The sequence below is a fragment of the Phoca vitulina genome, unplaced genomic scaffold (assembly GCF_004348235.1).
Source record: "Phoca vitulina isolate PV1807 unplaced genomic scaffold, GSC_HSeal_1.0 scaffold64, whole genome shotgun sequence".
In the NCBI taxonomy this organism is placed as follows: Eukaryota; Metazoa; Chordata; class Mammalia; order Carnivora; family Phocidae; genus Phoca; species Phoca vitulina.
Window position 1 is genome coordinate 3,969,774 of NW_022589767.1, and position 22,941 is coordinate 3,992,714.

The 22,941-nt window shown below is 40.5% G+C and overlaps 1 protein-coding gene across 1 annotated transcript in view; it reads right to left on the reverse strand.

Moving 5' to 3' along the window:
- RERG (RAS like estrogen regulated growth inhibitor) overlaps nucleotides 1-21,102 on the reverse strand; it is a 120,337-nt gene extending 99,235 nt beyond the window's left edge. The window contains exons 1-2 of the mRNA XM_032391706.1: nucleotides 20,846-21,102; nucleotides 17,057-17,220 (exon numbers count right to left, since the gene is read on the reverse strand). Of these exons, the coding sequence (XP_032247597.1) occupies nucleotides 17,057-17,117 (61 nt within the window). The 5' untranslated portion in view covers nucleotides 17,118-17,220; nucleotides 20,846-21,102. The remainder of the gene's footprint in view (nucleotides 1-17,056; nucleotides 17,221-20,845) is intronic.
- Nucleotides 21,103-22,941: the final 1,839 nt, after the last annotated feature.

The window sequence follows — 22,941 nt, forward strand, 5'->3', positions numbered from 1 at the left end:
CCACCCATTTGATGGAGACTTGGTCCCCTCCAAGTCTTACTTGGACTCCATTCCTGAGTTTTCACAGGCTATTTTGAACTTCGGGGTAAGGGAGCAAATGTAGACAAAGACTCAGAGAACTTATTCTGGGTAGGACATATTGATTCCCAGCAGTCTTTCACTGTATGTAGTCAAAGCTTCTAGGAGCCTCTATTTGCATGCATAAGAATCCAAATTATCACACATTTACTGCTCAACAACACAAATTTACCATCCCACACTTTTGTAGGTGAGAGGTCTGACAGTCACCAGGGCCTCTCTGGAGGCTATGGGAGAGAATCCATTTCCCTGCCTCCTCTGGTTCCCAGAGTTCACCCACATTTTTTTAGCCCAGGGTCCCCTTTCTCTGTCCTCAAAGCCAACACCATTACAGCTCTGTGACCGTTCCTTCTTAGTCACATCTCCCTCCAGCCTCGGCTTCTGACCTCAGCCTAGGAAGGTTCTTCAATTTTTAGGAATCATGGGATTAGGCTGGGGTCACCTGGACAATCTAGAATAACCTCCTCATGTCAGGGTTCATAACCTCACTCATATCTGCAAAGTCCCCTTTGCCATGTAAGATAATATATTGACAGGTTCTTGAGATTAGGGCATATAGACATTTTTGGGGGGTCATTACTCTATCCATCACAGTGCTCTGTCGGCCCCCAAGGGGAGTTTCACATGAAATATATTCACTGCATCCTAAGGTCCTCAATATTCTCAATCCATTATACCTATTCATGGTCCCAAAGCTCACATTAATCTCACCAGTTCCAAAGTCCCAAATCTCATTAACTACCTCATATAAACCAGCTTTGGGTGAGGCTCTGGGTGGCAAAATATGGTAGTCTCTTCCCATTGCAAATGTTTTAAAATAACACAATTGCTAGTCTTTCTATAGTTAACACATTTTATCAAATGGTTCCATTTGGTGATGGCATTCGAAAAGAGCACGAGTGGGTTTTTCGTTTTTTGTTTTGTTTTGTTTTGTTTTGTTTTGTTTTGTTTTGTTTTGTTTCTGTATGCCCTCATAGGTCTACCGCATTCCATCTCAGCCTTTCCATTCTGTCTGCAGCCCTCTATCCCAGAGTAGAGGTAGTCACATTTTTTTCTTATATTCCCATATTCTAGACTAGAGGGAAAAGCTACATATGAGACTAAATGGAGGCTAAATATTAAGCCCATTGGTATCTCAGAATTTTCCAGGTGTTTCAAACCTAGGAAACACTACTATTCATAGAGGGTGTAGATTTGGAGTTTTTGGAGTAATACTCTGAGTCAACACACACACATGCACACACATACACAGTACATGCATCAAGTAACAATGGAGGTTTGAAAATTATCTAATTTAATCAAATGGCTAGTCCAGTATCTTTAAAATTCAGTTTTGTTTCCACCTTTATTGATACATCTTCATAGAAAAATATGCCAAGATTAAAATAAACTTAATATTTCTTGGAAATTACTTTCTTCATGTTTGCATTTGCTCCTCAATAAAACAAGACCCTTTCACGGTCATAAAACTACAGTAAATCTTGGGTCATTCAAACCATGACATGTAAGAAATGAACATATCAATAGTGTGAATTGTATCGGAACTCAATACAGGGTGCCTAGGACTTATAATAAACTTGACTGAGCAGCCAGACAAAGGAGTTTGGGAGACTATGATGAATATTCTATAGGGGGTCAAATAAGATAGAAGTGTTTACTTACTAACTATGGCAATGCAGTATTGCATGAATAAGAGTTAATTTTTAAAAGTCTTGTTTCATGATACCTTAAGTAAAATATGTTTACCAAAGCTCATGTTTTCTCATGATGGTTGGTTTGAGAATTTCTTAATTTGTACTGAACAAAACCTCTTTTTTACTGAATCTGAAACTATGACCTGAAAAAACTATATGTAAAGTTTCCATTTTGACATCACAGCTCTTTATGCCAATTATTCATCCAAAATAGCACCACCATAATGTAATTTTGAATGATCAATTACGGGATCAAAAATAATTGGCAACAATAAATGATAGTGGTCCCTTGCATTTATAAGAAGCATCATAGACTTTAACAATATTTATTGGCCTAGAAGTCTCCAGCAATAATTAATCATGAATTATTCATAGCAGATAAAGTATCTCGAGTTATCTGATGGGATCCAATCCTACCCAATCTGCCCTCACAAAATGTTTGAAGCCTTTTGGCATTTTGCCCTGTGGAGGAGCCTGATTCTTCCAGCTATTTGGTTCACAAGAACATCTTGTATTTCAGTGAAGAAAAACAACACTCTCCTATTGTGATAAATAATGAAGGAAATCTCTGCAATCCAATATTTTTAACACATAACATCATTTAAAAATTTTGACTTGACTATATATTTTCCTTAATGTTGACATGCTAGGACTTTCACGTCTTTAAAAAGCTTCTGAGTTTTGCTTTTGGGGCTCTTCCAGGTCAATTTATTAATGTATCCTCCCCTCCCACCGAGGATATTTAACGCACTTCACATTTTTCACATATTCAAAGTTAAGCTCTTCTGTCTTTCTTTATAATTTCCATCTTCCTCCCTTAGCACCTCCTTCACATACTTCTGGGCCTCAAAAGCCAAATAAGAGGCTTTAGCATGAAATCATAGGCCAAATTTGGAATAGAAATATTATTTTTAAAATGGAGCTGAATAAAAACGTTAATATAAGGCCATAAGATCTCTTAGTAACGGAATCACCTTCTCTGTTCCGATTCCTCATTTTTCTCTAGTAACGGATGAAGTAAAGTAAAGTACTTTTCACAGATACTGATTAATCCAAATGAGTGTTCCTAAGTCATGAGGAAGAGAAGACAAGGGGGGAGAGGGGAAGAAAACACTCGTTGGGTATTTCTAGTATTGTGCTTGGCATTTTGTTAGAAAATTTCCGAGTTTGGTGGATAAAAGGACATACAGTGAAGGCAAAGCATCTGGGTTTGAATTCCAGCTCTGCTGGAATCCAGTTGCCCCCTGTATGGGCCCGCGCAAATTATTTACTCTTTGGGACCTCAAGCTCCCTGTCTGTAAAAGAGAGATAGTAATAGGGCTAAATTTATAGAGTAGCTGTGATGATTATTTGGGTTCATGTGTGTTGTGTCCTCCAACAGTGGTTGGCTTATAATCTGTGCTATAAGCATTAGCTAGTTATTATGATTGCTGACTGTTATTAGATCTCATTTGGTTTGGGTGCACAACAGCCCGCATATAAGATGATTATCATTTGCATTTTACTGAAGAGGAAACTGGGGCTCCCCAAAGGTAAGTAAGCTGCCCACACACACAGTGAGTAAATGATCTCTTGGGCTCCAAGCCTGTGCTCCTACACTGAAGGGAATGAGGACTGCTGAGCTAGCTCTGGGCACCTTTTTTTTTTTTTTTTTAAAGATTTTATTTATTTATTTGACAGAGGGAGAGACAGGGAGAGAGGGAACAAAGCAGGGGAAGTGGGAGAAGGAGAAGCAGGCTTCCCGCCGAGCAGGGAGCCCGATGTGGGGCTCGATGCAGGGCTCGATGCAGGGCTCGATCCCAGGACCCTGGGATCATGACCTGAGCCGAAGACAGCCGCTTAACAACTGCGCCACCCAGGCGCCCCATCTCTGGGTACCTTTAAAAGGACCTTTTCTGGGACTGAATCAACAAAGTTCTGAAAGCTCTTCTCCCTTCCTATTATTCAGTTCCTATCTCTTTCTTTTTTCATTTTGTTGTCCTTTCCCCCCTTCTAATTCCTAACATTAATGACATATGTGAATTGGAATGAGGAAAACATCATAATTTTGAAAGATAAGAACTGAGAGGGAAGTCGTTCTGTTCCTCACCATAAAAATCCCATCAAACTTACAGGATTTTTTTTTTTTTTAATTTATTCACTTGAGACACAGAGATACAGAGAGAGAGCATGAGCAGGGAGAGAGGCAGAGGGAGAGGGAGAAGCAGGCTTCCCGCTGAGCAGGGAGCCCAATGCGGGACTCGATCCCAGGACCCTGGATCATGACCTGAGCCGAAGGCAGACGCCCAACCATCCGAGCCACCCAGGAGCCCCAAACTTACAGGATTTTAGTGTCACTGCCTCCCTCAAGGTCTCCCCAAGTATTTTCCACTGATTTCTCTTCCTTTCCTCGATTCCTCTAGCATTTATGGCCTGAACTAAACTCCTAGAACATCTTATGTATGATCTAAATTGCTAAATTGCACACACCTCAGTGTATAAATTTCTGATAATAAGTACTTTACCAGACTTCACCTTTTGAAAACTCGTGAAGAACTCCATCCTTTGTCAAAGGCTCTCCTTCTGTATCCCTCCCCAGTTGTCTTTCCAAATGGGCCCTGAGCCTGAATTGAGACAAAAATCAGTCATTCTAAGATCTGTAGCTTAGCTACATGCAATTGGCATTGTGTCCATATTAATTTCCTGGTTTTATAATGCCTTGTGGTTATGTAAAATGTTATCACCGGGAAGAGCTAGGTGGTGGGTACACAAGAACTCTCTGTACTGTTTTGCAACTCTGACAGTTTTTTAAAAACCATTTCAAGATTAAAAAATTGTAAAAGTCAATAGTCCTGCTGGAACACAAACTATTACTAGCTGATTTCTAATTGTAAGTCACACATATCCAACAAAACACCAAGGTCCCTGGAGACAAAAGCAATGATATAGTTCTCTGGACTTCCCCCACAAATATTGACATTATTGATGGGAGGATGGAGAGAGTGGAAGAGTTGGAAACATAGGAGGAATTTCATACACATTTGTAAACTGATGAGTGGGAGACATAAGAAAGCACGGGTTAAATTTTGGGACTTGAGGATTCAAATGCATGGTTGCTATGCTCCTGTTTTCACCTCTTTTGGAACACTGTAGAGAAATTAATTCAAGATATAAAATATCTGAATGGAAAAATGTCCCAGACATTGGAACAGATAACCATTACTCATACTACCATGCATGGTTGAGTCTTCCTTTAAAACCTCTAACTCAACATGTGTTGCCAAATGACTAGGAAGCTGGCTCAGTTGTTAGATTCAGTTGTAATATATGGGGTTCACAATGCACAAAAAAGTCAAATCGTTTTCAGACAAATAAATATTCACAATTTTTTAATCTTATTTTTTGAATTTTTTTGGCTTCACCTCTTAAATTACTGCCCAATGGCATAAAACAAAAAAGAACTTTTAGAAATACTTTTAAAAAACCAGGAAATGCATCATTGAGAAAAAGATGTTATCTTTCTACCCCAAACAGTGGAAACTTACAAACTTTCGTCAATACTACCGGTCTACACACCACTGCATAAGTTTTACAAATGGCACTGTCAAAGAGCAATTTGAAATCATTTTTCCAAATCATTGTTCCAGAAGAAAAACTACCTTACTTTAATTTGGTTCTGCATTTGCCTTAACTTGATGGGGGTGGAGCCTGGTGTCAATGAAAAGTTCAAGGTTATGGGTTCAATTCCTATGTGGTCTGCTTATCTTCTTTCAGTAGAAAGTTCCATACCGGGGCGCCTGGGTGGCTCAGTTGGTTAAGCAACTGCCTTCGGCTCGGGTCATGATCCTGGAGTCCCAGGATCGAGTCCCGCATCGGGCTCCCTGCTTAGCGAGGAGCCTGCTTCTCCCTCTGACCCTCCCCCCTCTCATGTACTCTCTCTCATTCTCGCTCTCTCAAATAAATAAATAAATCTTTAAAAAAAAAAAGAAAGTTCCATACCATGGTCTTAGGCTATATGTTTAATTCCCAGACACTTAACAGTACAGGGTAGGCTCAACCGACCCTTACTATTGCCCAACATCTCATCTCAAAACCAAAGCTCAGCATATCACAGTTGATGAGGCATATGCTTTTTTTTTTTTTTTTTTAACAGAACTTATTATACTATGGGAGTGAAAAATTCTCATTGTAAGGAACCTCAGAAAAACCTCACATTCGCTTTGCCCCATAGAGTATTTTTGGCTCACTTAATCCACTCCCACTCAGATGCTAGCCTCATGAGTGCAGACAGCCCATCTGTTTTATTTACCACTGCATCACCAGTACCCATGGCTGTGGCTGGCACTTACTGTTTCTGATAGGCAGTGGAGAAGGGCTCTAGTGGCCTCAAAGCTGAAAACACCTATTTTAAAGGGAAATTGAGTACTTAGCAAACGGAACACAATGGTTCCCCAAATGTGGTCCCCACACTAGCAACATCAGCGTCATCTGGGAACTTGTGAGAAATACAAATCCTCTGACTCCACTACAGACCTACTGAACCGGAGCCTCTGGGGATGGGGTCCTGAAACCTGTACTTGAACAAGCCCTCCATGTGATTCTGAGGTAGGCTAAAGTGTGCTAGCTACTGGTAGAACCCAACTAAGAAAATCTCTTCCCAAGCTCAGCTGGGATTTGCAGCAGCAGTTCTGAATCACATAAATTCAGCCATTTTAGTATAGATGTGTACATACAAATCCTGGATGAGTGTCTGAAAAGAGACTTTTTTTTTTTTAAGATTTATTTATTTATTTGAAAGAGAGAAAGTGTGTGCGCACGCTCGAGTTTGGCAAAGGGAGAGGGTGAGGGAGAGAATATCAAGCAGACTCCCCACTAAGCATGGAGCCCATGTGGGGCTCGATCTCAAGACCCTGAGATCATGACCTGAGCTGAAATCAAGAGTTGGATGCTTAACCGACTGAGTCACCCAGGCACCCCTGAAAAACGACTCTCTGTAGAGAATAGATACTTGGACCAATAAAAGCTGATCATGGTCTTGCACTTTATACAGCGATGTACCTTGAATCCTAAGATAAGAATGTCAGACAGAAACAAGAAATGCTAAATAAAATATTAAACAAGGGATTATAACTGTAAGGTGTCTTCCCAGATCACCCTTTCTAAGGCAAATCTAAATAGAATGGATTTAATGAACATAGAAGTAATGTGATATGCTGGTAATGTCCCCACACTTAGAGCCAAAGACCTTTGTTTTTCTTTATGGGCTGTAAATTACCCAAAAATTCACTGAGATTCTTAATCATTTCAATGAGCTAAATAATACCAAAGTGGAAAATTCTATGATTGAATGAGAGCGTCAAGGGCCCATAATGTTCCAAAACCAACATATTTCTAGAAGACAGAAAATAGAGAAAGATGATACATATACTAGATCCAAAAGTCTCCGGATAGGCCAGAGGAATAGATGAAATCTAACAAAACAGTATTTAAGAGGATGAAAATAAACTTCTACACCTGGAGTAAACATATACAAACTCTAGATTTGGGAAGATTTGACATAGCAACAGCATATATTAGAAAAACAAAACAAAACAAAAAAACAACGAAAAAAAACAACTTCATTTGCAGTCTCTCCATGAGCCAACATTGCATCCACTGTTACCCATAAAGCAACAATGACCTCAGGACGTCTTAGCAAAAGCAGGGTATGTTCACAGATTCACAGTTATGCTCTGATCTGGTCTGGGGTTCCCACTTCTGAAATGTCTGCATTCACTTCCAGGCCCCCCACTTCATGGAGTGCTCAGATCCAGTAAAACAGCCAGGATGGTGTTATGACAAGAAACCACACTCTCTGTAGGGCGAATGAAGTAACTATGAATAACTAGACTGTGGAAGAGAAAACTCAGCATGGGGCCAGGCATGCTAGCTGTCTTCAAATGTGTTAAGGGCTGTTATAGGAAGAGGCATTTAAAATGTCCCGTGTAACTCCGAGGGTAAGCTTAAAGTCAACAAGTAGAAGCTAATGAACCACTTTTGGTTCCAAAGGTAAAGTAACAGACAGGAAGAGCTGTTGTGATAGTTTTATGGGCCAGTTTAGCTGGGCTGACCTGGTGGTGTCCAGTTATTTAATCAAACATTACCGTAAGAGTGACCGTGAAGGTATTTTGTAGATGTGGTTAACATCTACAGTCAGTTGACCTTAAGTAAAGGAGATTAGCTTTAATAATGTGGGTGAGCCTCATCCAATTACTGGAAGGCCTTTTGTTCAAAAGCTGAGGTTTCCAGAGTGAAAGAAATTCTGCCACAAGATTGCAACATTAACTCCTGCCTGAGTTTCTGGCCTGCCAGCTTGCCATACAGATTTCAGGCTTGCCAGCATAGATAAACAAACAGATAAATAACTTGCGTGCGTGCGTGCGTGCATGCGTGTGTGTGTGTCCTTGTCCTATTGGTTCTGTTTCTCTGGAACACTGACTGAGAGTCCAAGGATAGAATGGTCTACATCCAGTCATACTGAGTTCCTATCACTGGAGATATTCAAGTGCAGGCGAGGAAACTACTTTAGTTATAATGAGGAGACCATTAGAATATATGCCTTTTAATCAAATTATAAAGCATGTATAGACCACACTGAGTCTAACTCAATTTATTCATTTTATTGACAATCCAGTCTGCATGAAATACTGTGTGAGGGTCTGGGGACATAATGATGAGTAGAAATATCTACTATTCTCCCTTTTTGGAACGTACATGAATCCTGTACCATGTGAAACTACTCTAGAACACGAAGGTGATGCTCAACAGATACTTGTTGAATGAATAACTGAATGAAAGAGTAAAAATAGATTTTAAGATCATAGGGAAATATATAGATACATATATTTATGTATCATTTGAGAAACCTTTCTATCAAAAATATTTTCATGTCTTAAACTTGAATTTTTTAATAAGGATAAGATTTGATCATCAAAGAAATTCTACAACATGACATGCTTCCTTCTCCAATAAAGCATAAGTCTGAATTATTTTCCTAAACTCTCCCCCCATCCTGACCACACTTACACACTGATCCTAAAAAAAACCCCAACTCAACGTTTATTCATTTCACATATTTGAAAGGGCCAACCCTAAGGCATAGAAACTGCCTACCTCTGAATAGTCTGTAATGCTATGTCCTCGGTGGACGAAGACTAACAGCCAACTGCTGGACTGAGCTTGTTCCTCTGGCCTCCCGCAACGGACAGCTAGCGAACTCACCATACTGCTTTTCCAAACAGAAATGTTAAGAAACATACAAGAAGAACTACGTGGACTTTGATGACAAGAGCATCACAGTAGGAAGACCAAATTCATATCACACTTGTAATTGTTCAAAGTACCTTCAAAGCCTATCCTAACTGTATTGCTATATAAATAAATAAATAAGAAGCCAGCAAGCCAGCAAATGTGTATGTCATTAGACAGATGAATAAAAAAAGAGATGAACGGGATGAAACTAAAGTTTTAACTCCAATCCTTTCATTAGTACAATTGAGTGCTTTTAAAAAATTAGATTATATTGATAGGACATAGTATAAAACGTTCTTTTGATAACAATGAGAAATTTGGGGCGCCTGGATGGCACAGTCAGTTAAGCGTCCGACTTGGTTTCGGCTCAGGTCATGATCTCAGGGTTGTGAAGTCATGATCTCAGGGTCATGAGATCAAGCCTCATGTCCGGCTCCACACTCAGCAGGGAGTCTGCTGGAGATTCTCTCCCTCTCCCCCTCCCACTCATGTGCTCTCTCTCTCTCTCTCTCAAATAAGTAAATAAATCTTTAAAAAAAAAAACACAGAACAATGAGAAATTTAATCTTTAGCAGAGGACGATTCATCAGTTTTCTTACATTTGATCCAACGCTGTAAGAAATGAAATACTACATAACAGGGGAACTTTCTTACATATACAGGTTGCCGAGAATCTCACAGCTAACTGTACTGATAGGCCACAAACCCAGGAGTCCCAGGGGCCTTTGCTATGCATTGGTTATTGATTGATTACTGGAAATTTCTTATAAAAACAAAACTCATCAGGTTTTATAAGGTTCATATCCTAAAATCCTAATGATCACCTCATTTCCTAAGAGAAAGTGTTCAAAAGAATGTGGAAACGGATGGGGTGATACAAAATGAAAACATGTAGTAGCAAACTTGCAAGAGTCATAAACTAGGATTCTAGACTTGGCTGTGCCCCAAGAAGCTGGGTGATCTATGTAACGACCTCTCTTCTCTCTCATAGGTACATATAGGAACTTTACATATTTGCTAACTCCATGCTGAAATTACCTTTTCAGACTGCATTGCCTTTATAACGTAACTGCTTGCATTTTTGATGGGATGGAAGAAATTATGGCTGTTTTTCTGAAACCACATCAATTTTCAAAGGCAGCTGTAGCAACAGAGATGCGTTTGCCCTGGAATTTTGGCTTCAAGGACAGTACCACTTTGAAAATTTGGCTGATTTCCCCAAACCCATAAGCTGGAGAAATACCAGGAATAAAAAGGGAAATTACATGGATGATTTACAATTTTCTTCACTCCCTTTCCTTAAAGTTAGTCCTTATCAGTTGCCAAGAAAAAAAGTTGAGATCAAAATGGAACCAAGTGACGACTGACAATTAACTATAGGAAACTATTTCAATGAATAAATTAGCCATAAGTTAAAAATAAAAGACACTCCCATTTTAATAATATATTCCAATAGAAAGAAGCAGGGACAGAGATATGTCCTTTTGACTTTGAAAAACAGGTTTTGATTTTGTTTTATTTTCTTTTGTCTTGTTTTCTAGTATTGTTTCCTCCCTAACTGTATTTTCCTTAAGAAAAGTCTCAGAATTGGTCATTGCCAACCTACAAAATGTTTAACTACCCACCAATTAACAACTGACTTTGATTTTAATTATTCCTTTCCTTTTCATTTTTTCTTTTTCTTTCCTTTTTCTGAGCCCTCACCATTCCCCATCTTTGCTTTTCTTCCTGGGCCTACAATAAAAGTCAGTGTGACTTATAGCTTGCACCGAGGTAGGGCTTTTCCACATATCCATAGGTAAAAACCTGCATTTTGAAAAATACCCTTTTGTTCCTCTTGGGGTGGAAGAAACAAAAGAAAATCAGCTCATACAGGCTGTTTGTCTCTTTTTTGCTTTTCTATCTTTGCAGGTAAAAGAAAGTATATAAGCTTGAAAGCCACAAGTAACCATATCATTACATTTTATGACAGGAAAACAGCTAGTTTTCTAGCCGCATCCAAACTTGTCTCGATGCCAACTTCCTCCCGTTGGCCCAGTCCTTTAAAAAACAATTATTCCTCTCACCATACAAGGAACCAATGGGCCTCATTTCTGGTAATCCTTCAAATTCAACAACCACCTAGGAAATGCACACACACACACACACACACACACACATACACACACTTCACACATCACACACTTGTGTCCAGGAGCTGTGAAAGTTCTGCACCCACCTGAAACACAATCTGTCCCTCTTCTTACCCAGACAAATTTTTAAAGAAAATTTACCATTCAGGTTATATAATTTTAAAACAAGAATGACCAAGAACTTGAAGAGCTGATTGAGAATGTAAGTAGGTAAAAAGTGTGGTGCAGGACTGTTGTCAGTGCTCACTCACATTCATGTGACACGCACAGCTGAGGCCATTTCCTATACTTGTGGTTTTCAAACTGGACCTGGATCCTACATGTTACTGAGGTCACAGATCAACTTGCTATATCTTCCCAATGAGTCCATTTTAGTCACTATCTGGCTGGGGGTATCATTTTTATATTCAAACAAACATAGATATATTATAGAGCAATATTAAATTTTGCATATATTTTATGTAATTGATAAAGCATGCAGAATAATTACATGATCGTAATGAGATGCTTACATACTCCAAATCGCCCAGATCTTTCTTTTCTTCTTTTTAGAAGTCCCTTGAAAACAATGTTCAAGAAGCATCATACTACACCATTAAGTCTCTATGAAGGGAACGAACTGGCATATAGCTACATATAGAGAAAAAGTTCTAGAATACAAAGGTTGGGGGGGCACATGGGTGGCTCATTCGGTTGAGCGACCGACTCTTGGTTTCGGCTCAGGTCATGATCTCAGGGTCGAGGGATCGAGCTCGGCATCAGGCTCCGCAGTCAGTGGGGAGTCTGCTTGAGATTCTCTCCCTCTCCCTCTTCCCTTTCCCCCATGCACACTCTCTCTCTCTCAAATAAATAAATAACTAAATTTTTAAAATACAATAAAATACAAAGGTTGGTTTATAGCATAAGGAAACTGACCTACCCAAGGAGCTATGGATACTGCTGTTTTCATTTCATGTATGTGAAATCTCATGAACATAACCCAGCCATATAACATGCATATACATTAAAGCAGTATTTGGTACTTACTGGAAAAGTCATATTTAAAATCAGAATTGTCCCTGTCACACTAAAAAATAAAATTAAAAAAGCTTTTCAAAACTTTTTTATAATTGAGAGAGAGAGAAAGAGGGAGAAAAGCAAACAAGAACAAGGAAACAAGGAAAAGAAGGGAAAAATAAATCACTTCTCTTTGTGCCCAGGAAAAATATATCACAAGTTCGTTTGTGTTTAGCCCCCAATTTATAGCTTCACGGATGAGCGCACCAACTGGCTTCTGAATTAGAAGACAGCAATACTCAATTAACTTTGAGACTAGCCTTTTCAAGAAATATATTTAGCTATGGCACACAATATTTCAATTCTAAACCGAGAATGTCAACTACGAAACTAAATTTAAAATTGCAGTGGTTTCTCTCTCAGCTCCTCCCACACTTACTACAAATTTGAATAATATGAAGCCAGGAAGCATTTAAATAAATAGGGTGTGCATTCTAGGTTTTATTGCAGGTGGTACAGCTTTAATCACTTGGAGCCTGTCAAATTACAGGCTGACGCACACACGTAAGGAAATCTACGTCCCGCGTGCCATGTTATTAGTGCTCTACCCTTCCCAGCCAGTAAGGGAAATGTTTACCCTGCTGGGGCAAGAGAAGATGGGACAGGCTGGGACACAGGCTGGGACACAGGACTCCGCAGCATCCCCCACAGCGCTCACCATGCTGAGCCAGCAACCAAGCTCCCCTGAAGATAGAACTGCAAGGTAACATTAGGCAGAAAGGGAAAGAATTCTCCCATCACAAAAGACCATGTAAATATTGATACATACATACATGCACACACATGCACATCACATGTTCTTCAGTGCTCCTTTATAAGTCACACACTATTAAATTCTGCCTGTGCTAACACTTCCATGGTCAACCTGTCAACCAAAAAGTTCTGGTTACTGTTAAATTCTGTTTTAAACATAGAGGGCTTGTCTATTACCTGGGCTCAAGAAGCTGTTTACCACATACCAGAAGCACTTTCAAATTTAAGGGTGATAATTTATTGATGACACAAATGTATTTCTAGCCGTTTTTCCAAGATATGAGCTGCAAGAAATATTGTTATGATCACGAGTAGTCAAACTAAAATTGACATCAGCCAGACTTTGGATTCAAAGAAAGACAGAGAAAGGTGTGTGTGCATGTGTATGTGTTTAGGGCATGCAGAGTAACAATATAGAATTTTTATCTCATAAACTTTCTGATTTTAATGAAAACCCAAATACCCACTTGAATGTAAATCTATCTTTCATTGTATGTTTTCACTAGAAAACTTACAAATTAAAATGAGCATACCTCAAAAAGCTATAACATTATAAGCTAATGCTGGAGCACTTACTACGTGCCAGGTGCTGTTCTAAAAGATTTGCATCTAATAGCTCACTCAATCCTAACAATGACTCTTTGAGATAGGCACTATTATATCCTTTTTTTAAAAGATTTTATTTATTTATTTATTTATTTATTTATTTATTTATTTATTTATTTTAGAGAGAGTGTGCACACGCGAGTAGGGGGAGAAGCAGAGGGAGAGGAAAAAGCAGACTCTGCGATGAGCGTGGAGATTGATGGGGGCTCGATCCCACAATCCTGAGATCATGACCTGAGCCAGAATCAAGAGTCAGAGGTTTAACCGACTGAGCCACCCATGTGCCCCTATATCTTTTTTATAGTTGAGGGACTTGAGAAGTTAAATAACTTGCCAAAGTTGCCATGTTCAGGCCGCTAATAAAGCGTAGAATAGGAAGTCAAACCTAACAGTGAGACCTCAGACCTCCTGCTCTCAACTCCAGGCTACACTGCTCTCTATTAGCAAATGGACAGACAACATGGTCTTGCTTATCCCCAGTTCTAATTTGGTAGTGAGTGTGGGGAAAAGTAGATGGTACAGGTGAGACTAGAGGCCTCTGAAACAGTACAATCAGAGACCCTCCGTTTCTACCTTTCCCAGATCTCAAGCTGCCTCCCCCAGAAATTCTTCTCCTGCTGGGTGTCTGGAGAGAAACAGATTGTTGAGCCCATGGGAAGATCATGACCATCTGTGGGGAGGCATGTGAAAAAACGAGGAGCTGCAGTGACATTCTAGCAGGTATAACTTCTTACAGACTTAAAAAAAAAAAAAAAGATACAAGATTGATAGAGACTATAGGATAGAAAAGTGAGCATGTGGTCCAATAACTAGGCAGAGATAGCATATATGCATATTAATAAGGAATTAGAATAAACATGAGTTCAACATTGCTACAGTCACGTTTCAAAGTTGATGGATACAAAGTACTCTGTGCGTGTTTTCACTAAACTATGAGAAAAGGTCTCAGAACCGTCTCCCATGCAACAGTCAAACCGGTACTACCTTTAAATGTGAGGCGTGGTTACCAGGTCTCAGGGAGACAGTCTAATGTTGAAATAAGGAAACACTGTGTATCGATGACAGACAAACAGGCAATTGTTTAATGTAGTCTATCGTTGTCATTTTCACCTACACGAAAATAAGTACAAATGGTAGAATGTATATGAGGTGGATAGAGAAACCAGTCCAAAGAACATGCATTAAGAATCATGGGACTTTACAGTTAGAAAGGACCTTAGTGAACAAGTCCAACTTCTGCATTTTACATAAAATAAAACTAAGATCAGCACAATTTAGATTGCGTGTGCAAGGGTATCTTCAGCTCTGGGCGTGAAGAATTGCCCCAGGAGAGAATGTATGGAGTGAGAAGACACGAGGTGGGTATGTAGGACCCTGGGAGCCCTGGGTTTTGAGAGGTGGGCTGATGAAGAGCAATGGAGAGGTAGCAAGAAAGCCAAGAAGTGTGAGGTCATGGGAGCCTGGGAGGGAAGGAATTTTAGGAAAGAATAAGTGGTTGTGTTGAATGGTGAAAAGAGTCCTAAGACGATCAGAACTAGGAAATATTCATTAGATTTGTTGGTTATTGATCAGTGGTGATCTGAGCAAAAGCAGTTTCAAGGTCATGATTGCAGTGGAAGATTGCCATGTGCTGAGCAATGAATGAGAGGTAAAAAACAGTTAAGACAATAAGGGCAGAGCCCACATTCCATAAGCTTGGAAAAAAGAAAAAGATGGTATGGTAGAAGAAATGCTTAAGGGAAAACGGTTGGTAGAGAATGAGAGGAGTAACTGAAGTAGTCACTGAAACAACTTAAGGGAAGACGAAAGAAACGGGTAGAGCTCAGGCTGATAGATGAACCCTGAAAAGAGGATGGACAGAGCTTGCTCTGAGACAGTACAGATGGCGAAGGGACCGCCGTAATACAACCAGGAGTTCTCCCAACCAAATTTTAATTTTTATGCTTAACTTTTCCAACCATGTGGAGTTTATTTTGCTAAATGATCAAAGTTCTAAAAACTCCCTTCTTTGACTGCCTAGGCTAAGGTTTGAATGAATGAACCGGGAGCCCCAGGCCTAGACCCTCCACTCACGAAGGAGTTACACAAGCTATTGTTGGGAGCACAGTCTCTCACACATTCCCTTCCTTTCATCCTCCTCTCACTGGAACAAGCTTCCTCATTCTCCAGATCCTTCCACCAGCTATGGAAATTAGGTTCTCACGCCATCGGGAAACACTGAGGAGATTGATGGGGAGGAGTCCAACTATCTTCAATCTTGTGAAGGCTGGCAGTTTTTAAGCCTTGCCAACTATCTATTTTCTTTGCTTGGTTTCTGCCAGAGGCAAGAGTGAGTGGTAAGAAGGAAGGGTGATGGCAGAAAAGAGCACTCTTAGAAAACAAAAAGAAAAAGAGAGAGAGAGAGGCTTAGAATAGGGAAGATGTACTGCTGAACTTAAACCAGAGAGCCAGTTAGGAAAGAGCGGTTGGTCACAGAATTAAAAGCTATTCATGTGTGTTTATTTAAGATTATGTGGATTACCTGTTATGTTGGACGACCCAAATGGGTTTCCCTCTACAAACAGGCTCCTACTAGATATCTGTTTGAGTCCTTTCCTGAGAACCAAGAGCTCTGCGTGCAAAGTCAATTATGGTTCTTTCCTCCAGGAAGAAATCGAGACAACATGGTCTGAAAAAGCCATGTTGCCCTTAGAATTTGGCAACATCTACTTCAGCATTATTCTTTAGTTGTAAAGTCTGAGATACATTTTTCAAAATTCGATTAGATACATTTTCACATCCACCATTTCCCCCTTAATCTTAAAGGTCTGCACAACTTTTCTTGGGTGAGGAATGAGAAAAAAGTCTGAATTACTAGTATAAGCCACAATACGATCATTTAAATTCACTCGAGAGGCACTAGCAATAGCTGTCTTGCTTGAGCTCATGCATTCTACATTCCCCCCCCCCCCAGTTTTGGAAGTGTTGGGTAATAATGCAATTCTGTGTCTTGAAAGAATATAATCATTCAACGGGCATTTTTTTAAGCACCCAACATATGCTTGACACTGGGCTGGCTGCTGCAAACGTCAAGATGAAGGAGATATAAAACTGGCCCCCTGGGATCTTATAAAGAGGAACAAGAGAAAAAATATATATATATTTTTCATTTCCACAATCTGATTTCTTTGGAGGTTTGTTTCGTACCCTTCCTCAGAATACCAAAGCCTATGATATATCCATTGCCTTGGGTACTGTCAGGAGCTGACAATAAGCAACAAAGTACATAAAACTGGTTATGCAAAAGGAAAGTTCTAGATAAAGAGAAAAAGACTTCATCTAAAAGAGCAACACACGAGACTATGAGAAATGCCAACCACCCTTCTGTCTAATCCCAGGAGGCAGTATGAAAGACACACACACACACACACACACACACACAAATACACACAAATACACACACTACAACAACTACAACAAAAAACTTACCTGACTTGCCCACACCTGCTCTCCCAAATATCGCCAGTTTGACCTCTGCACTTTTAGCCATGCTGGGTGTTGGTAGATAATTCACTGTCGTGCACACTGAAGAGCTGAGAAAATCTTTTTGGTTCCAGCCTTTGGATTCACCATATCATTGTAAATCTGCAATCCTTGAACAAAAGACATTTGGGAATTCATAAGTGACTGGAGAAAGAAATTAGAGTTTATTAAGCACCTTCTACCTGCCAGCCACCATTCACTTTATCAGCATCTTCCTCCATTGCAATCCTGTGAAAGGGTTATGGTCGTTTACTGCAAACTAGTCAACTAATAAGTGATAGATCCATGACCTGAACTTAGATCTCTTTGGTCCTAAAACATATGTATTTTCATACCCAATAGCATTATGTGAGATGTTTTTTATGAAGGCATTGTTTTTGGGTCACTAACTGATAACAAATACTTGAAGTATGTGAATACATGTATTTACCACATGTCTATAAATAACCAACACACAACACACATGATGGGGAGAGTCACATTTGGAAGTCTTTATTTTCCTGAGATCTGAATAATATACATTCATCTTAATCCATCCTACTGTAATGATTGGATTTGCACTTCAAGGTTAAATTTAGCTCAGTTCATACTAGATCAAATGATTGAGTCACGTGACAAGCATACGTGTCCCAGGAGTTGATATATAATATCTAGTTTATATTTTTATATTTTTCTGGGCACAATGTCCCTGGTACACAAAAGATAAATGCCATGCCTCAACTTCTGATTCCTTTTCTACCAGCAAGCTTAACACTTAACACTGCCCTAACCCTTAGGAAATGACATTACATACGATGTAAGGACATTTGATATAGGTGCGTGCTTTAGGAATGATACCTAGGTTCTTAGTACCATGAATATGTAAAGTTGGAAAGAGCCTTGGGGTGAACCAAAGGAATCCTCCAGCCATGGCAAGAATCCTTCGTTAAGATCAGACAACCATCTTGTGTCTGATTGGCCCCTTTCAGATACCTGAAACGTATCTGAGGTCAGTGCTGGTGAGTGGACATTACGTCAACTTTTTGTTCACATTCACTCAGAAGCCTTCAAGTAGCCTAGCAGCTATTAGGACCCTCCGTCCCATCCTGCGCTACTACTTCCTAGGAAAATGAGACCTGGCATTTTCCCTTGTTCTTCAGGAGCTGTATGGTTTTGTTTTGTCTTGTTTTGTTTTTGACTCTTGCCTTCTCTCTTCACCACATGGAGTTGGCACTTGCCACTTAACCACTAAAAACATGGCGTCCACTGCATTCACTCCTTGAGACAGGACCTGACGAAGTTCACCGAGAGTGTCTCTGTTCTTTAGCTGGCAATGTGCCTATACAACCACTCACAGCAAGACTCACAGCTCTCTCAGGAACTGCAGACTCCCTCGTTCGGAACTTCTGCAATCAGTGTTTTAAACCTAAATATAAAACTTGACTCTCATCCTTGTTAAACTTTATCACATCCATGATTCATTCATTTCATCCTTTTCCTTTTCAGTCGGCAAAGATATTTTTGCAACACAAATGTGTTATCTAAACGTGTAAAGTGCTCCCGCCAGCGTTTTGTCATCTACAACTTTTCAAAGGAGCTTCTCAAGAGAAAGAAAAAAAGTAAAAAACCTGCTGAAAAAGGATTTCTACAAAGACATGAACATGCAATTGTTTTCTTCATTATGCATTGTAGCCACCAACTTGTACCTAACGAATGTTGTACTTGCTGATTTCCAAAGGGCCAGAGCTTCCTCTGAAGGATAAAAAGGTCAACATTGGGGCGCCTGGGTGGCTCAGTCATTAAGCATCTGCCTTCAGCTCAGGTCACGATCCCGGGGTCCTGGGATCGAGCCCTGCTTTGGGCTCCCTGTTCCACAGGAAGCCTGCTTCTCCCTCTCCCACTCCCCCTGCTTGTGTTCCCTCTCTCGGTGTGTCTCTCTCTGTCAAAATAAATAAATAAAATCTTTAAAAAAAAGAAGGTCAACATTGACATTAACTATTGTTTACCTCACCCCCAATAACAACAACAACAACAAAATTTCTCTGTAATCATTAATAGTACGAAAACCAGAAGCTTTAACATCTGCAATTTGTCCAGGCTCATACTTTTGGCTCAAGATAAAAGAATTTCCTTATTTGTCATTTTATATGTATTCATTAAGGAAAGGCCCTATGTTTAAAGTTCCGTGCTTCATTACGGAAGCATCACAAAAGCATAATATATTGAGATATATAACTACATAAATTCTGAGTAAGAATGGCAAGCATTTCTTTGAAACATAGACCAGGCAAGGGTCTGGAGCTTGTATAAACAACAATTTGTTATCTCGTACAAAATTGTTCATTCCCATGCACATAAAACTACTAAGTAATTATCTATGTTATTTATAGTTCCTGAAAGTGGCCATCAAATGTGATTTTTAAAAAACATTTGTTAAGTCAAATATTTCATGAACTCCCAAATGAGCCTCAGAGGTATAGGAATTTCACATAAGAAAGAGAAATTGCGTAGGTTAATTTTTTCACTTATAAAGATACAGCTGCTTATTGTAGAAAAATCTCTTAAAGGAAGACACAAACTGACATGCATCTTTCAACAGTTTGTTTTTCACATAAAAATGTGAAAAGTTACATTTGACATAGATATAAAACAAAGATACATGTGTAAATTGTTGTAGTAAGTGACCTTTTTCTGGTGTTCAAAGTAATTTATAATCCAAGACCTTCCATAACATGGACCTAAAAACATTTGTTTTAATGTTATTGTACAGAAATATTCTGGCTGGGTCTAGAAGTTGCCATTTACTTATTATGTGGACAGTGCTTTACTAGGACAAAAACTTCTGAGTTTCTGTCCCTCCTAGAATCCCCCCTAAAATCACACCTAGATATTTAAGAGATTTAAGGCATAGTGATTCCCCCCCTAAACATAAGGGAACTAAAAGAAAGCTTAGAAAGAAGAAAAAAAGAAGCTGGCCTCCAAATCCTATGTCATTACTAATACATTCATTAATCATTCCACAATTATGCCAAGCGCAGACAAACAAAAGTGGCTACCTTCCAGGAGCTTACCATCTGTTAGACCTGTGACATTTAGGTCACCAATAACTTGATTTTTATTTTTTTTATGTTTCTTGAAAGAAAGGTTTCATTCATCATTCCCAAGACTATACTCATTACCAAAATCCCTGCTTTCCACTTCCTCTTTGGGGGGAGGGGGAAGCAAGCATCTTTATAAGGTAACAGTTTTTCTAACTTCTGTATTTATCATCAAAATAAAGTGCAGCTGTTTAGGCAAGCAAAGCATCTAGTCTGGTCCTGGGAATGAGAGCCTCTTCCTTAGCTCTGAAATCAAGTTCTCCTCTCCTCACTACCAGGAACGCTCCCTCATCTTGCAACGCAGCACCCACAGTGACGAGGTTAATTGTGCAAGAACCCTGGTAATAGCTTTGCTCCAAAAGCAACAGGTATCCTAGAATGATCAACAGGCCCGACGTGGACTGCAGGTCACTTGCTCTCAACCTGGAGAGAAATGCAGCCTAAGTCAAAAGGGCATTCCCAGTCTCAGCTCGGAGGGAGGGCGCTGTCAAGCTCTGGGCGCCGCGCTCACATCTCCCTCTCAGCGAACCCCGAAGCCGCCCTGGGAAGACGCGGTGACCAGGAGAACCGACCCAAAGGCCAAGCGTTCAGGGGGGGTCTTAAGGGTCTGCAGGAAGTCGTCCCGAAAGAGCCACCTGGGCACGTGCGTGACACTCACCTGTTCACACTCTCCAGGCCCGGGAGAGCCGCGGTCCCCTGCAAGTTCGGAATCGGTCCCCCGGGACCGCGAAGCCCTCCCACGCTGCGCAGCCCAGCCTGCGGCTTGCGTTGCCGAGGCGCGGGGCGGCGACTGCGCGTGGGAGCCGCGGCGGTAGCCGCCAGTGCTGACCGACCCGCGGGGGTCTCCGCGCTCGCGTTCGCCGGGACTAGCGGCCGAGAGACTGCGGCAGGACGCGAGCTCAGCCCGGCCGGGGCCGCCGCTCCGCCGCCAGGATGCTGCAGTGCGGCCCGTCGGCGCCCCCTACTGGGGCCAGGGCCCGGTTCCTCCCGCGACGCCGCCTCCCTGCCCAGAGAGCGAGACACATCTGCTCTGTGCGTGCTGCGCCCCGGGGCTGCCTTCCCTTTCCCCTGCTCAGTTCCCGGCCTCTAGGTTCTCACAGAAGGAGCTCTGTCTTCGGTTAAAACTTTGCGTGTGAAAGCATCGCTCCGTGGTGTTTTCCATTCCTTACTTCCAATGATGCTCACAACATCCCCTTGAGGTACATTTAATTACCCAACAGGAAATTGAAAGAGAAGATAAATAACTTGTCCAAGGCTAGTAAATGGTTGGAATGAAATCCAGGCCCGACTGGAAGCTGAGAGATGCTAGGAGAGATATAAATACTGAATTCAATCGAAATTTATAGCTCTATATTTGACAAAGTTCCAAAACCTTCGTCTTCTCCTTACATGATCAGCCTTTGTGGTGTTTGAATAGAAGTCATACTCCATCATCCTCCAAACCTAACCAAGATGATCAATATTGATGCTGTGATAGACCTGCTTTCATATCTCATCGCATTTGATATTTACACCCTCCCTTGGGGTAAACACTAGTATTATAATTATTAGCCTTTCACAGATGAGGACGTGAGTTTCAGAGACGTTGAATGATTTCCCAAAGACTATGACACTTCGGATCAACGGAGCAGGAAACACATAGGCTATTATATCTTTCCTTCAAATTCGGGGAGTTCTTACCAAGATACGGATGGCCTCCAGAAAACCACTGCAGTATAGAGCAGACAGGGACCTAGCACTCAGTGAACAATCTGCAGTGGGTCCTTGATGGGAGAGATGTAACCGTGGAGGCAGTTTCCAGGACCAGTGCTGACCTGGGAAGCCAGTGCACTCAGAGTCATGGGCCAGACTGAATGAAGAAGCTAGATCCATGACAGAGGTAGGAATTGCCTACCTGCTTAGGTGCTGTCCTCCCAATTCTCTCAGAAAGCACAAATGTTTTATCCTCTAGGACTTTCCTGACCACTAACCTATTTCCTCCCCACAACCCACACCTGGATAAGATGAGCCAGTTTTGGGTCTTGTAACCTGTTGTCTGTCATCATGTTTGCATCATACTCATTTTTCTTTCTGTCTTCTCCATTAAACCTGAACTTCCTGAATGTTGGGATCTATTGTATGTTATCTCTGAATTTCCAGCCTCTACCATTGCTCCTGGTCCACAGTGAATATTCAAGAGACAAGGTGTTGAGTGAATGAAAAGGAAGAACAAGTTGTGACCAGATATGTTTGATTTCTCTTCCATACGGAATTTGGAATGGAATAGGGTTAAAAGTTGAACATATGACGGGTCTGAAGTTTGGGAAAGAAGGCTGAGAAAGAGATTTCATCATCTCGGCATACAGGGAGTCTTTGAAGTTTGGGATGTGAAAAGAATTGTCTCGGTAGATAATTAGAAATCTAATTATATGGAATTTTGTGGCATTTCTGTTCAGGTCTAACATGTTACCTTCTTCCCCTATCAAGTTCCGTATTCCTGATTTTATATATATATATATATATATATATATATATATATATAATCTATTTCTACAGACTTAAGTTGAAATGTCCACTTTGCCCCCCTTATCTAATTGGAGTTATTGAAAAGTCCCTGAGCCAGGCCCTTTTTGAAGCAATTCTTTGGGATCTTGTCTATGCAAACTGTTTCCCTCCATTTTCCCACTTAGTCGATATGGGCCAGCACTCTTCTGTCAACTAGGGAAGATTTTGCATCCATGTTTCCAGTTCTTGCTGTACTACACCAAGAGAGAT